General features: G+C 38.8%; 1 protein-coding gene across 4 annotated transcripts in view; it reads left to right on the forward strand.

Moving 5' to 3' along the window:
- The first annotated feature begins 3,828 nt into the window (after positions 1 to 3,828).
- The window catches only part of wake (ankyrin repeat and fibronectin type III domain containing protein wide awake), a 370,794-nt gene continuing 358,584 nt past the window's right edge, over positions 3,829 to 16,038 (forward strand). For all 4 annotated transcript variants that reach the window (XM_072299299.1, XM_072299300.1, XM_072299301.1 and 1 more), the window contains exon 1: positions 3,829 to 4,006. In XM_072299299.1, the coding sequence (XP_072155400.1) occupies positions 3,870 to 4,006 (137 nt within the window). In that variant the 5' untranslated portion in view covers positions 3,829 to 3,869. The remainder of the gene's footprint in view (positions 4,007 to 16,038) is intronic.

Below are 16,038 nucleotides of genomic sequence, written 5' to 3' on the forward strand. Positions count from 1 at the left end.
ACCGGGCTAGAATTTATAGTTCCAAACTGCAATATGTAGTCCAAATGAAAGAGTCCTCCGATTTTGAAGCATTCATTGAAGCTTTTGCAATTGTTTTTACAGATCCTCGAAATTTTTAAAACATTTTTTCAAAGTTCCACGAAAAATCGTCGAACCTTATTTCATTTTACTCATCTGAAGCCCCTGATAAGTCCTTGATCTTGGTTTTAAAAAGCTTCTGTAAACCTCAATATGCGGTTATGGCAGGTGAATAATATCACCGAGGAGGGTAATTCAGTGAAATAAATCGAGATCGACAATTTTTACAAATTTTTAACTCTGGGGCCAATCAATTTTACCTGCATGGCATCCTCTCTGTTTATTTTAAACGCTGTGGGCAACAGACTCACTGGGGAAAAAAACACATTGAATCTAGAGTCCAGACTCTTGAAAACGTTGACAAGAAAACATACTCTTGATTCAATCGGAGTTTTGCTTGAATCAAAACGAAATCCGCTTAAATTAAGAGGCTTGGTTCTTGATTTAAGCTAGATTCTGATTGAATCAAGCGTACTTTTTCTTGTCGATGTTTTTAAGAGTCTGGACTCGAGATCCAATGTGTTATTTTCCAGTGCTTGGCAACCCTGCAATATTTGCAAAAAAAAGGTGCGGAAAGAAAGTGAACGGAAGAGGAAATCTGAACGCTCGCGGAATGCACATTCAGCAAAGAGCATGCACATGAGATGTTAAGGTGAAAGGGGGGTGGATGCACGGAAGGTGAGGGGGGGGGGGGCGGAGAAGAGGTTGAGAAACGTCGGGGCTATTAATCAGACTGGTTACATTACAAGAGGCGTGTAAATACAAATTCTCGAATGCAAGTTTTCAACCCTATTACCGTATTCGCCTCCTTCACCGCACGGCTCGACCATACTGCCGTGCTAAGGAAGAACGCCGTATGAACCTTCAGGCGTTGCCAAATTGTCTGTGATAAAACACGAATTCCCTAGTAATCTTATGAATATTTTTCTTCCTATCTTTCAGAGAATTTTGTTCGTACTTTGATCTAAAGTTCCTGAAAATTTCAAGAAAAAATATTCAAATTTTTCCTCAATAATAAACGTTTTATCAAAGGAAATTTGGCAACTCTCGAATGTTCATACGGCGTTTTTCCTTAGCACGGCAGCATAGACTCAGCCTTTTGAATAATGAGGAGGCAAATAAAAACTTGGCGCGGTTTCTCCCGCCCGGCGACCGCGACGCAACGTTGCCGTTTCGGCCAAACCGCAAAGCCCGTTTCTGGTTTTGCAAAGGGAATACGATGATCCTGGCCCCATCCGGCGGCGTCGGTGGTTTTTGGTGGAGGTGTCGGGCAAGATGCCGAAAAAGCAAGGTGTTTCACAGCAGGCTCTGTTTGTTTTGAATATGTTTGAGGCAATGCCTCTCAACCAGATTATTTTGTCAAGTACACTTAATTTCAAAGGAGTGAAATATGTTACTTGGTAAACTGAGCCCACCTCTTAATACAATCTTTAAACATTTGCCGTTATCTTCGTACATTCGTCCCTCTTTTTCAGTTGAAACCCGTAAATAATGTAATTTAAAAAATAAAAAGGAGTATCAAAATAATACCTTCAATTTTGCTTTGTCTCTTTATATTAATAATTATATTAATCTCTTTAAATAAGATTAATCTAAAATGAGATTATCCAAAAATAAAAATTTCATTATTTATTTATTTACACTTAATTTAAGAAAAAATCAACTAACACTTTGCAGTTACTGTTTTCATAAGGAGCCTTTGCCAAAAACATACCGAAACCAGCCGAGCCTCAAAATGAAGCAATATTTTCAGGAAAAGTTCACAAATTAATTCCCAATCAACCAATGACATCAAATGTACGTTTGTGGATTTTAATTAGTTTAGCTAATGAATTAATAAATTGCCTTCTCCTGTTTTCCTATGAGCGAGTCTACTTGAACCGAATCGGAGAAAGCACCAAACCTATAAAACGCCTTCAAATAGCCGTGATACCACGCAATGTCAAGGAGTTAAAATAGTTGCATGCAGACGCCTGACACTGATACACGACTATACGAGGAACGAGCTGATGTAGCGCGCAGCGTGACTCTTTCTCCATACTGCATTGCTTCAGCCGTGTGAATGCTTTTTCGTATAGCTTTATGGAACACCTCATCTAATTACCTTCAGTTTTATTACCTTTTTGATAATTTCACCAATTTTTTCCCCGGCCTATTTTCCTTAAACAAGCCATCTGACTTTAATCATGAGTCTAAATTGAATTGAATCAGTGAGTTCGAAAACACACCAACTCGGGTTGTTTTCAATTTTCACTTTTTTTACGGTTTAGTAACACTAATGGATAGAGGCATCTGCGCGCAAAAGCAAATTTCGAAATTGCAATCGGAAGTGCTCGAAACAGCGACGGGAAAAATCGAAGTATTTCATTGAAAATACCAATTTTCGGTCATTTCAAGGGAAACGGATGACCATCCGATTTTGCGGTTTTCTTTTTCCGGTTCAGTATACCTTGTACCAACAAGTTATATAAATATTCAAGAGTTATTCAGGTCGAAAAATATAAATTTTTCAGGGCAGATGATGAAAAATCAGTATCTGGAAGTCGGTGAGAACGAAAACCCACCAACTCGGAAATTTTTAGACGCTTAATTCTCTGTCATCAAACATGGTGTATCGATTTCAACTTAGCGCTTTACAAAGTCTCTCCTTTGGCACCAAAAAGGTTTTTCTTGAACTAACATCTTCGCCCGCTGCGCAGTTTTAGGTGATTTCTGCACAATTTTTTTTTTCCGAGTGGTGTGTTTTCGAAGTCACTGATTCAATTATCCTTCCGGTGAAATTACAAGTTTTGGTGGTAATGAATCTTTACCAGGAAGGCTGTTAATTTTACCGAATTTCTGGAAATTCAAGTGTTTTCTCATAAATTTTATTGTAGCGCATGACAAGACACACAATGAAAATCATTTGAATGAGGCTTCCTAAAGAAAGGTTCTGTTTAATGAATTACTGCGAATACACCACGGCCCTAGATTAAACAAATGTTAACATGAAATCGATAGTAAATCCAGTTGCGTAAGACCGGTTTTTCTCAATGATATCCAAATTTCTAGAAATTAAACTGTTTTCTCGTAAATGTTATTGTAGCGCGTGACAAGGCATACAAAGATTGTTAACCAAAAGGGGCTTCCTATAAGGAAAGGAGTTGTTTAATGGATTACTGTGAATATAACACGGCCGTAGATGAGACAAGTTTTCATTAAAAATCAATGATACTTAATGTTACATAAGACCGGTTTCTATCAGTGAAATCCGAATTTTTGGACATTATAGTGTGTTCTCGTAAATTTTACCGCAGCGAATGACAAGACATACAAAATTTGTCATGTAAATGAGATTTTCCAACACTGGAAAAAACACATTGGATCTAGAGCCCAGACTCTTGAAAATATTGACAAGAAATAATACTCTTGACTCAATCAGATTTTTGCTTACATCAAAAGGAAATCCGCTCAAATTAAGAGGCTTGGTTCTTGATTTAAGCAAAAATCCGATTGAATCAAGAGTATTTTTTCTTGTCGATGTTTTTAAGAGTCTGGACTATAGATCCAATATGTTTTTTTTTTTTTTTTTTTTTTTTTTTTTTTTTTTTTTTTTTTTCTACACGAGGAACAAACTCCGTGTTGAGAACTTGTCAATCGACGGAATCTATGTTGCATGTCCCGCGTTTTGTTTGATAAACTGTCTCAGCCTTTGTTACTTCGTTTTATTTTGTCGTTAATTTTCCATTTTGTTTCTGTGTGTCCAGGCTAAGCTCGTGTGAGACTTTTTAAGCCACCAGCGAAGGAACATAATGGGCGACGACAAAGGAAAAGAGAAGGACGCAGGGAAGTCCCTGCCCCAGGGTCTCACCATCGACCGGGCCGCTTTCCTCCTGTTGAGGGTCAAGCGAGTTTTCCGCAAGAAGAAACAACAACGCAAACAAAAAAGGTGAGTGCAGTCATTTACATTCCATGTAAAATGTAGGGATGTTCGATCGTTCGTTCGATTTTATCCATTTTTTATGCCGAGCGCGATCATGTGATAGAACAAACCGCGCCGCGCCGCACGGTGATTCGAGTCCATGGGAGAAGTCGGACAAAATTTGGAAACTTCAATAGCCTATAACTCCGTTTATACAAAACTTTGAGGTTCTAAAAGTAGTTCTCTTGGTTTCCTCGTGAAATTTTCTTCCTTAAACACCCCATGAAATATCAAATGTGATGAAATAAACATGAACATTTGCAGTTTTAGTCAAAAATTTTAAGTCCGACCTCTCTAAATGACTCGATCCACTGTGCACCGTCGTGCAAATTGCAAAATTTGTCGCAATCAAAGAGCTGGCAATCCAAGCCTCCTTCATTTACTTTTTAACGAATCCTCTTTAGTTTTTTCACTCTTGTTTTCGATACCTGAATGCAACATGTTCTGATATATTTTTCGGGTAAATTTCGAAGAAGCTATTTTTTTTTTGGAAGTATGATGAATTAAAGTAATTAAAAGTTACGAAATAGGTACTCAATTTTTTAAATTTCAATTTTGAAATTGGAAATATTAATGCTAATAGAAGCTGTGCTAATGAATGGAATAAAATCAATTATTCCTCCAATCCAATTATCAGCTCCTTTCAATTATTTCTGTTGAGGTTTTCTGAAATTCAAGTTTCAAGTGGGGATTTAAAAAATGAAAATGTGAGAAATCAGGAGCGGTTATTATCGGAACGTGTCGGTTATTAGCGTTTATTTTCCGGTATTTCATCAATCCGGCCTTCAAGGGTATTTTTTAATTAATCCGGCTTGGATCTGAACAGGGCACGGGAAACACAAGCTGCCGTGCTAAGGAAAAACGCAGTATGAGTCTTCAGATGTTGCCATATTTCCTTCGATAAAAACTGAATTAACTGTAAAAATTGTGAATGTTTTCCCCCAAAATGTTTATTCAATTTTGTACAAAACTCAATCTATAATATCTGGAAATTTCGAGGGATAATATGCTCAAATTTCGTCAAAAATACATGTGTGTCGGGGGAAATTTGGCAACTTTTAGATGTTCGCACGGCGTTCTTCCTTAATATGGCAGTGAAACTCACTTTGATCTGCACGGTTCCGTTGAAGGGAAGTTATATGAAAAGTGACTGGTCGTCTCCGATCTCTTCGGCATCTTGAAGTAGGGTAAAAATACTATGTTTTTAGCCAAAAATCAAAATGTGTTGTTCGAGCTCCTCGAAAAATAAATCGACTTTTAGGCTTTTTTCTCAAAAAAATCACGAAATTGAAGAGATTTCCATTCTTTTCAGGGACAAATCGAACCGCAATCCAAAATCTAATTATACCGTTAAAAAGCCCTTGCTTTCAGCTTTCTAACGGCCTATAGTTTTTGTAATTTGGAGCAACTGACCGTCTATAAACTGAATTTTACTGCAATCATATCAAGGAATTTTCTACCAACTCGGACGGCCGGATTCCTTGAATTTATCTCTGTTATTTTTGAAGTTAAGAAATAAAACACATACACCGTTAGAAAGGCCACATTCTCAGCTTTCTATTGGTATAATAATTTTTGAATTTTGAGCACTTCAACGCCGGCACATAGGAATTTTTCGAAACCATGTACAAAAAACGAAGAAAAACGGGTGTCTCCAGTCAAAGTCAATTTCTCGCCGCCCACATGCACCAAAATAAAAAACCAACATGTCGTTGGAAAGCTGAAATCGTTAGCTTTCGAATGGTACCATGGTTTTTTTTTTGTAGCGTCAAAAATCATGAGTAAAAATAGGAATCTCCGTGGAAGACGAAACCTTGTATTTTGGCTACTCTTTTTTGTGGGGAGGCATCTCATAATTTTTCCCCCGTAATTTTTGGGGGGATTTTGGTCACTCTGAACATTACCTGAGAGTCCTGTCTCCCATTAGACACATTTTGAATCACACCTGACTCAGTGAAAATGCATGGTTGTCAAATTTGGCCATTTATCATGGCTTTTCCAAATTACCTAATGTATAATTATCGTGTTTTTGGCTACAAAAATGGGTCACAATCGGTACGAGGTCAATCGAAAATAGAAAGCTCGAGTCGTTAAGAACATATAAAAAGGCTGTTCATCGAGTTCATATTTTATTACACTATTTACTATTAATTTTTTAATATTTGTGTTATAATTAATAATCTTTTTATGTTATTGTCTGTTACTTTATCTTATTGTACTTAATTACCTGAAACCGATTTGTTTGTATGTTGTTCATTCTATTGTGCTATGTTTTGCGACATATCATTTGTTTTATGCAATGAAGTAAACTTTATTTCTGTTTAACAATAGGTGTGCTGTGTTCAAATTAGCTGAATCATCATTTTTTTTACACATTTTCTCGCATAAAGTATTGAAAGTGCCCTCCCCCCCCCCCCCCAAAAAAAAAAAAAAAAAATCAATGAACAGCCTTTTCATATGTTCTTAACGACTCAAGCTTTCTATTTTCGATTGACCTCGCACCGATTATGACCCATTTTTGTAGCCAAAAACACGATAATTATACATTAGGTAATTTGGAAAAGCTATGATAAATGGCCAAATTTGACAACCATGCATTTTCACTGAGTCAGGTGTGATTCATAATGTGTCTAATGGAGACAGGACTCTCAGGTAATGTTCAGAGTGACCAAAATCCCCCCAAAAATTACGGGGGAAAAATTAAGAGATGCCTCCCCACAAAAAAGAGTAGCCAAAATACAAGGTTTCGTCTTCGACGGAGATTCCTATTTTTACTCATGATTTTTAACGCTACTAAAAAAAACCATGGTACCATTCGAAAGCTTACGATTTCAGCTTTCCAACGACATGTTGGTTTTTTATTTTGGTGCATATGGGCGGCGAGAAATTGACTTTGACCGGAGCCACCCGTTTTTCTTCGTTTTTTGACATGGTTTCGAAAAATTCCTATGTGCCGGCGTTGAAGTGCTCAAAATTCAAAAATTATTATACCAATAGAAAGCTGAGAGTGTGGCCTTTCTAACGGTGTGCATGTTTTATTTTTAATTTCAAAAATAGCAGAGATAAATTCAAGGAACCGGCCGTCCGAGTTGGCGGAAAATTCCTTGATATGATTGCAGTAAAATTCCGTTTATAGACGGTCAGTTGCTCCAAATTACAAAAACTATAGACCGTTAGAAAGCTGAAAGCAAGGGCTTTTTAACGGTATAATTAGATTTTAGATTGCGATACGATTTGTCCCTGAAAAAATGGAAATCTCTTCAATTTCGTGATTTTTTTGAGAAAAAAGCCTAAAAGTCGATTTATTTTTCGAGGAGCTCGAACAACACATTTCGATTTTTGGCTAAAAACATAGTATTTTTACCCTACTTCAAGATGCCAAAGAGATCGGAGACGACCAGTCACTTTTCATATAACTTCCCTTCAACGGAACCGTGTCTGGCGAACAATCGCTCGCACACGAACACTGCCGTGCTGAGGAAAAACGCCGTATGAACCAGATAATTTTCTTCGCAATTTCATATAACAGGGTGTCTACAAGTTTGGAAAGTTCGGAAATAGTACTGATTTTTAATGTGCGGCCCAAAAGCACTGAAAAACTGCGGAAATTCCGTTAGAAGTTCTCCAATTTTCCATTTTTGTCGCAATTTGAGTGAGAAATTCAATTTTTTTTTTTTTTTTAATTTTTCGAATTTCCTCTAATAGAGGCACTGAAAAAGTACTGAATTTTTCCGTTGAGGAGGTACTTAATTTCTCGGGAATGTACTGTAAAAGTACTGATTTTTGGCCAGCCTGTTTTAGTAGACACCCTGAAATTTACCTGAAAAGTTTCTGAAAATTTCAAGGAAAAATATTCATAACTTTTCTCTAAACTAAACATTTTACCGGAGGAAATTCGGCAACTCTCGAATGTTCATACGGCGTTCTTCCATAGCACGGCAGAACAGGAATTTCTATTTTTCACGGAGTATTCGGAAAGTGGTGACAAAAGCATTAAACTTGTTGACTCGCGCGTCAACACCATCATTCATTTATTACGCGAGCGCTCGACCCAAATGAATATTCGGTGCCGCGGCGAAGATCGCGGAGGGTGGACAGCATCACGAGCCCCGCTAATCCGAAACCGCGCAAGCGGCACCGGGAACCCCACCCGGTTGCGCGGTTTTCGCCGGACGTGACGTCACGCGGTCGCTGTCACCACGTCACGCGGGCACACGTCGCGTCGTCGCGGTGCGGATTATAAATGAATCCGGTTTTCGGAGGCGAGCGCCGGGCGGGGTTGCGCGATCGCTCGGAGAAACCGCGGTTTTCTGGCGTGCCAAGGCAAAACGCCGTACGAACATTCGAGAGTTGCCATATTTACTTCGATAAAATGTTTATTTTTTTAAGAAAGTTATGAATATTTCCCCTTGGATTTTTAGAAACGTCGGGTGATATTGTAAACAAAATTATGTGAAAAATCGGAAGAAAAATATTGACAAATTTGCCAGAGAATTCGGGATTTATCAAAGGAAATTTGGCAACGCCTGAAGGTTCATACGGCGTTCTTCCTTAGCACGGCAGTTTTCGGGGTTGAAAATGCGCGATTGTGGCGCTGTCTGGCGGCGACGCGTGGATTCGTGGATGTTGAGTCGCGGGCTCGTGATGACCCGGCCACGCACGACCCGCGAGCGAGAAAATCGAGTTCAAAGTTTGCCAGTTGTGCCCGGAACATCCGAGTCCTCTTTCCCATTCCGCACAGTGAATCGAGCCATTAAGAACACTGGAAAAAAAACACATTGGATCTAGAGTCCAGACTCTTGAAAACATTGACAAGAAAAAATACTCTTGATTCAATCGGATTTTTGCTTGAATCAAAACGAAATCCGCTTAAATTAAGAGGCTTGGTTCTTGATTTAAGCTCGAGTCTGATTGAATCAAGAGTACTTTTTCCTGTCGATGTTTTTAAGAGTCTGGACTCTAGATCCAATGTGTTTTTTCCAGTGAGAGGTCGGACATAATGTGGAAACTTCAAAAGCTTACAACTCCGTTTAAACACAACTTGGAGGTTTCAAAATTGGTTTCATTGGTTTCCTCGTGATATTTTCTTCTCTAAGCACCCCTTAAAATTTAAAATATGACGATAAAAACGTCAAAATTTTTAGTTTTAGTCAAACATTTCATTTACGACCTCTGTAATTGACTAGATCCACTGTGTGGTGTCACTCTTCGTCCGCTTTTTGTCCCTGGCCGATTGTTACGGTTGGCCATGACCTTATGGGACATTTTTTTTAGGATAAGAGTTCTACGGTGTCTTTAAGAGGTTATAGTTATTATTAACTATTTGTACGTTTACAAGTATATCACCTACTAGTCCAAAATTTTATATTATTTATCTGATTACTTGTTTTATTTGTGTATGGACTCGAACAACATTACCACGATTTCGGTATGATAAACTTATAAAATTTAACAGAACTCAGATTTTACCCATAACAACCTTTCTCTTATTCACCACCTTCCCCATAAAAATTTTGAAAACATTGAAAAATTGCCATCGCGTAAAATTTGAAAGACGACCGTTTTCAAGGGAAAAAACCACCTCCGTGATTGGAACCCATTTGGAAGGTTCTCATCAAAATCCGCATAACTAATCAGAATTCCACGAAAATCCTAAAATCCTACCGTTCATGATTTATTTAAACATAATACCGAACGAAACGTCGGACTTGAAAATTTAGAAACATACTCTCCATAGAAATGTAGAAGGGGAGGGGGCGTATAGGAAGTTCCGAGGCTTATGTTCTCTCGGGTTTTTTCTTATAAAATGGAACAGAAGAGGAGGTTTGCTACCTTTAAATTCAGTTCAGCTGATTCTGATCAACCCAATATGAGGAATACTCTTAAAATCAAGGGTTAGTTATCAGAGGTCCTCGTCTTTTGCAAAAGCTTTTACCCTTATAAGATGATGCACTTAAATTTCTCCTATGTGGAGTGGAGAATTGCACAGGGTATTCACAGTCAAGGAAAATCTGAAAATCAGGGCAAAACTGGAGAAAACAAAATTGGTTCTAAATATTACGAAAAAAATCCTCTTGTTAAGATGAATTCTTATGTGTCGCAGAATATGGTTTCCCTTCGTTTCGTAGCGGAATCAGTAAATTTTAAAATCGTTATTCATCATTGTAGCTCTACCGTGCAAAATCAAGAAATTTTCTTAAAATTGACCGAGAAAATTTTGAAAATCTGAGGATTCTAATCCTATTTCTCTTTGGTCACCTGAATCGTAGCTCAAGCAAAACTTTGAAACACGAAAAGGCAGACAAAAGTTGCGATCATGTAGCATTTGCGTGACAAAAATCTGAAAATAATTATTTTCCCGAACGACTCACGACTCACGCTCTCTTAACGTAACACGTGGCGCCTGCAAAGTGTTCATTGGATTCGAGCGATAACTATTCGAACACCACCGTCGTGGAATTGCATACCCTTCAATTTGAAGGCGATTTTTACGCGCCGAAAAGTCCCGGCTTATTTAACCGCAGACGGAACGGTAGATGAGGTTTGATAACCAACACGTTTGAACGGAGCATCAGCTGCGGGGTGATTATTGAAATTGATAGACAAAGGAGATATTGAGGGATCCAATTGGTGGAAGCGGGTGGTTGCAATGGACGAAGGACTAGGTAATAGACTAACTAACGGCAACCCACGAGAGACCTGATAGTTAGTCTATCATTTTCTCCCTTGCCTATGGGAACCATCCATTTCAACCTATAGGATCGCTTTATACTCTTTATGTCTTCTTTGTCTATCACTTTGTCAATCAATTTTGTCGCTTTGTCTAGCAAAGATTCTCAGCGACCATCGGATAATGTCGGATTTGTCTGAACTATTCGAAAAGATTTGGTACACATTTGGATGAAAATAACTGGAATTAGTGGAATTTCAGCTGTTAAGCGCTGACTGTTGACTGCCAAATTCAGCGTGTGGCTGCGGCATGTGATACTTTGGCCGGAAGGCGACGATAAAAGTATTGCCAACTTGATAAAAATTACCTCATTTATTGATTTTCTTCAATGGACTGGAATCTTTTTTCCCGAAGACTGTCACAACTCATCGTAAATAGCAAGTTTCCGGGTAGGACGTATGTCACGTGAAGTCCCTGAGCGGTCACTCGGTCGCTAATCGTTAAAGGTGCCGCGACTCTATTTCCGAAAGCTCCGTTAGTTCCGTTTTGTTGAGTGGCTCTCCGAAGAGCATGCCTACGTGTCACTTACAGTGACTTTTCTCCTTTTGCGCTTGTACCGTCGAGAAATAGAATAATTGCATCAGTGTCTACCGGAGGGCTGACACCTCGACGCCATGTTGACGATTCTCTTTTGCCGCTTCCGAGATACGTTCGATGCTCCGCAGCCCGTGACAAGACAGGGTGTGTGTTTAGCATCAGGAAAAGCCGGAAAATATCAGGAATTTTGGTCGATCAGGAAAAAATCAGGGAAATTGGAAAAATTGGAGTTTTATCAGGAATTTTTCTTCTCTACGAATCTCCTCAGCGGAGAAAATCTTACTGCTTTTTGCCTACCGTGGCAGGAGTCGAGAAAACCCAGGAAAATATCAGGAATTTTCAAAATGAAAAAGTCAGGAATTTTTTACAAAATATCAGGAAAAAGCAGGAAAATATCAGAAGTTTTCAAAATTAAAAAATACTAGACACCCTGCAAGATATGTAATAATAATAACGATTTTAATTTAATTGTAATATTTTTGTTTCAAATTTTAATTTGCCTCTTCCTCCCTCAGCCTGTAGCTGACTACGAATGGATGAATTATTTCGAAGAAGAGCCATTTCAATTTTTCGTTAAATTTCTCGGTAACGCATACCGGAGAAAAGAGGATCATTGACTCATCGGATTTTTGCTTGAATGACGACCTGAGGTAAATGGACCACATTTTGCAACCACTATTTATGGTTCATTTGAGAAATAACGTATGTGCCATTAGTTTCCCTGTGAAGATCGGTGATTTTATATTGGAGTCAAAAAGAGTAGTTTCTTATTGTGAAATGAAATTCGAATGTAGTCGTGACACTAAGAAAAAATAAACTATCGGATTTGTCTTAAGATAACGTTCCCGCGAGTGGAATTCGCTGAATTAAAGTTAAGTTTGAGAAAAATGAGAGATGGGAAATTGGAATCCGGGCTTTTTTTGACTTGTTCTAGAACATTATTATTTATGATTAGGACTGAACTTGGTACTTTCAGTCGAACTTTGTCAACATGGGAATGAAATTACGAGTAACGGCAAACTTGGATGCAATTTGCGTGTCTCCTGATTTTCTCGAGTTTTTCTCTCTCGCCTGTCACTCAGCGGTAGAAATGCAGCCTCGGTCAATTTTCTCTCACGAGGACACCGTTGCAACTTCAAGTTTAGAAATCTCCCACCGTCCTGAGATTGAGAATAATACTTAGTCACATAAGAAAAACCACATTAAATATTTTCTCCTTCTTTGGTTGACAGCATAACGATCTTGTTTGGAAAAGTTGTTATCTACACGGAGAAAAAAACTTCGTGCGTGGGACCCGAAGTTTAGGTCATATGGATCTCTGAAGTTTTCGGATTGAGCATCTGAACACTTCAGGTCCAGCTTCTGAGGTTTGGATCACACATCTGAAACTTCAGTTCTTACTTCTGAAGTACTTCGGTTTTCACATCCGAACAACTTCGGTTCTCACATCCGAAAAACTTCGGTTCTCACATCTGAAGTACTTCAGATGTAAGAATTGAAGTTTCAGATGTGTGATCCAAACCTCGACAGCTAGACCTAAAGTGTTCAGATGCTCAATCCGAAAACTTTAGAGATCCATATGACCTAAACTTCGAGTCCCACGTACGAGGTTTTTTTCTCCGAGAATGTGTATCAGCTTTCAGCTGTGCAGCTCCGTAATAAAGTCTAAAAATTAGGATGTATTTAGCAACAATGAACTAGGTCCTGAGGAGGGGGGGGGGGTGGAGAAAAGAATGCCAACTTGAAAGTTGATGGTTCGAATTTACCCTAAAGGCAATCCATCGCTCTTCAATCTACGAATCCTACTATATATTGTGTACACCTATATCCTCTATATACTGTATGTATTATTTTTCCTCTCTTCCTTCCTCTTTATTCTCTCTTTTTCGGCCCCACTCTGGATTCGCTAGCGGGGAAGGGGGGGGGGTGTTACTTACGGACTATTTCTCGCCGGGCGCCAAAAAGTCATAGAAATTAGATCGGTAGATTTTTAGCTATGACAAAATGTAAAACTAGGAATCGGAGAGCTTATATTAATGGCGCATACAGCCGAATCTTTCATTAATATGAATATTTTCAGGTATTTACTGCGCCTCGTTGATCCGATCAATGCGAAATACACGAACGGATAAGCCTGGAGGGCTCAAATATCGGATGTGATGTCAAAGCTTGTCGAGTGCAACAAAAATTAAGTGGAGGATTAGAGCTTCGCGTCAAATTAATCGACAATGACTCGTCATTTGGGACTCAACTAAATTAACAGATTCATGGAGTACGAATGTTAAAAGCGTTGCCGCTCCGCATGCAAGCTCTTTCTCTCTCTTTCTCCCTCCCCCCCCCCCCCAACCCCTTCCTATGTGCGTAACATACACGGAGTATCGTTTTCAACGAGTTGAAGGGAGGGGGAAGTGGTCGTAGCTGAGTAGGGCTTTTGAATTATTAAGGTTAAAATTAGCTGAGCCATACGATGTTAATTTCTCTACATGCTGTTGTTATTATTCGGTGAGCTTTTACCTGTTTGGCACATCGTACAAGTCAAAATGATAAGCCGTGATCACTTCCTGGGCACGGCACGCGGTAAATTCTACTTGAATGTTTTTTTTTTTTCCAACGTGAAAGATGTAAAGTCGACTGATTCCTAAAAATAATTGAGACGCAGAGGATATTGAACTGAACGTGACAGGAATAGGGACCTTAGTCCACTGACCAATGAGGTGACTTTTCTTAAGGTGAATCCAGGGTTCGATTAGGGATAATTCAAGATAAGAGATACCCTCACCAGTCACCACTAAGAATTTCACTTTCCTTCAATGATTTCTAAAATAATATTGTTCAAATTACAAAAAGCAGATCCACAAGATATAGATTATTTTTTGCTTGATTTTTTAAGCCAAAAATATTGGCAATTAGAATTACAAGTGGAGAGAAAGTACGGCTGAAACTTTCAGTTCAGCCGCGACAGCCGAGCGCGCAACCGAATCCCTCATGTTCCGTCTCTCTCTCTCTCCCATTGCCGCAATGGGAATTACTTTCCGCCGTAGTTACGACTTTATTTTTGGGAATTTAGGGAAGATTTTTTTACTGAGTGTTCCTTTAGTATGTTGCTATGCTATATCCCTTGGATCCCCAATCTTGAATAAGTATTACGGTTTTTATTATTTTGGCAAATATATACGGCTATTCTGAGCAGCGCGACGTGGAGTTCGCCAAATCGCGAAGTTCCAAGCCTGGATTCACCTTAAGAGTGAATTCTTTTCACGTTCGGTCAAAAAATCAGATTCACACTATCTAATGTCTTAAAAAGTAAATTGCAAGCGGATATTCGCGACATTACTTTTTTCCAGCGCGCACTGCTCCATTACAAGAAAATGCAATTGCCCCAAGGCTTCAGTTTTTTCATTTTGAGTTCCTAATGGTATGCCGGAGTTGTATCAGGAAAATGAAGGATGAATATTTAACAGTCATTTTGTAAAACAGCATTTTGTCAGAAAAAAATCGAAAAAGTGTGGAATGAAGATATGACGTTTTTACTTTGGACGATAGACGATCAGTCATCAATACTGCCGTGCAAAGGAAGAACGCCGTATGAACATTTGAGAGTTGCCAAATTTCCTCCGATAAAGTGCTTAATTTTAAGGAATGATATGAATATTCATCCTTAAAATTTTCTGGAACTTTAGATGAAATTGCGAACAAAATTATCCAAAAAGTTGGAAGAAAAATATTCGTCAATTTACCAGGAAATCCGTGTTTTATCAAAGGAAATTTGGCAACGCCTGAAGGTTCATACGACGTTTTTCCTTAACACGGCAGTGTAGTCCCACCCAACGCGAACTAGTATTTTAGTGAACCGACGTCTCTTTTCAGACGGTCGGAATTTTTGAAAAAGAAATATATTAATTCAAACTCTGTCGCTGGTCCATTGACGGGCGCGGGGATATTTTGATTCGGAGCGGCTCGTGCAGCGGGCTCGATACTGTCAGCCGATCATTTATCAAATTAACTCGCGCGGTGACTCGAGACTTCATTCGCTCGGGGCTTAAAAGTTTAACGAAGACCCACGGATCGAACTCGTTTTGACGTTCATGGCGTTATTGAATGGCGAAACAGCATGACGGAATAAAAAGGAAGGAAAAAGGCACGTAGCAGCGCAACGTATCGCGTCCGCAACAGAGATGCCAGTTTGACCGAAAATGTTTAGGATTCCTCCAGTTGGATTCACTCGAGTGTCGCAGGGACAGTCGTGCACTGAAAAAAAAATCTCTGTGTATTTACTAAGAAAAGGGTAAAATTACCAAGAATTATTCAGGGTTCTATTTGATCCCAGTTTTTTCTTGGTAAAATTACCATTTATGGCATTGGTAATTTTACCGAGAAATCTCGGTAAAATTATTGAACTTTCTCGGTAATTTTACTGGACCTTGGTAAAAACGCCAATATTTTATATCGACTGTTGTTGAATACCGAGATAAAATGGAAAAGTTACCGGGAATTGATTACCAATAAAAGTGGTATTCTTACCTGAAAAAACAGTAAAAATACCGGTTTTTAGGTAAGCTTACCACTCTGTCTTGGTAAAATTACCAATAATTGGTATATAAAGTGAGATGGTAAAGGTACCAACGGACCTTGGTAAAAACGCCGAGAATTTTTTTTCAGTGTGATGTGGCAGAGGCGCAGAGCCAAGCGGCAGAAAAAGAAACGTGGAAGACGTTGATGGGAAAATCAATTA

The sequence above is a fragment of the Bemisia tabaci genome, chromosome 4 (assembly GCF_918797505.1).
Source record: "Bemisia tabaci chromosome 4, PGI_BMITA_v3".
Classification (NCBI taxonomy): Eukaryota; Metazoa; Arthropoda; class Insecta; order Hemiptera; family Aleyrodidae; genus Bemisia; species Bemisia tabaci.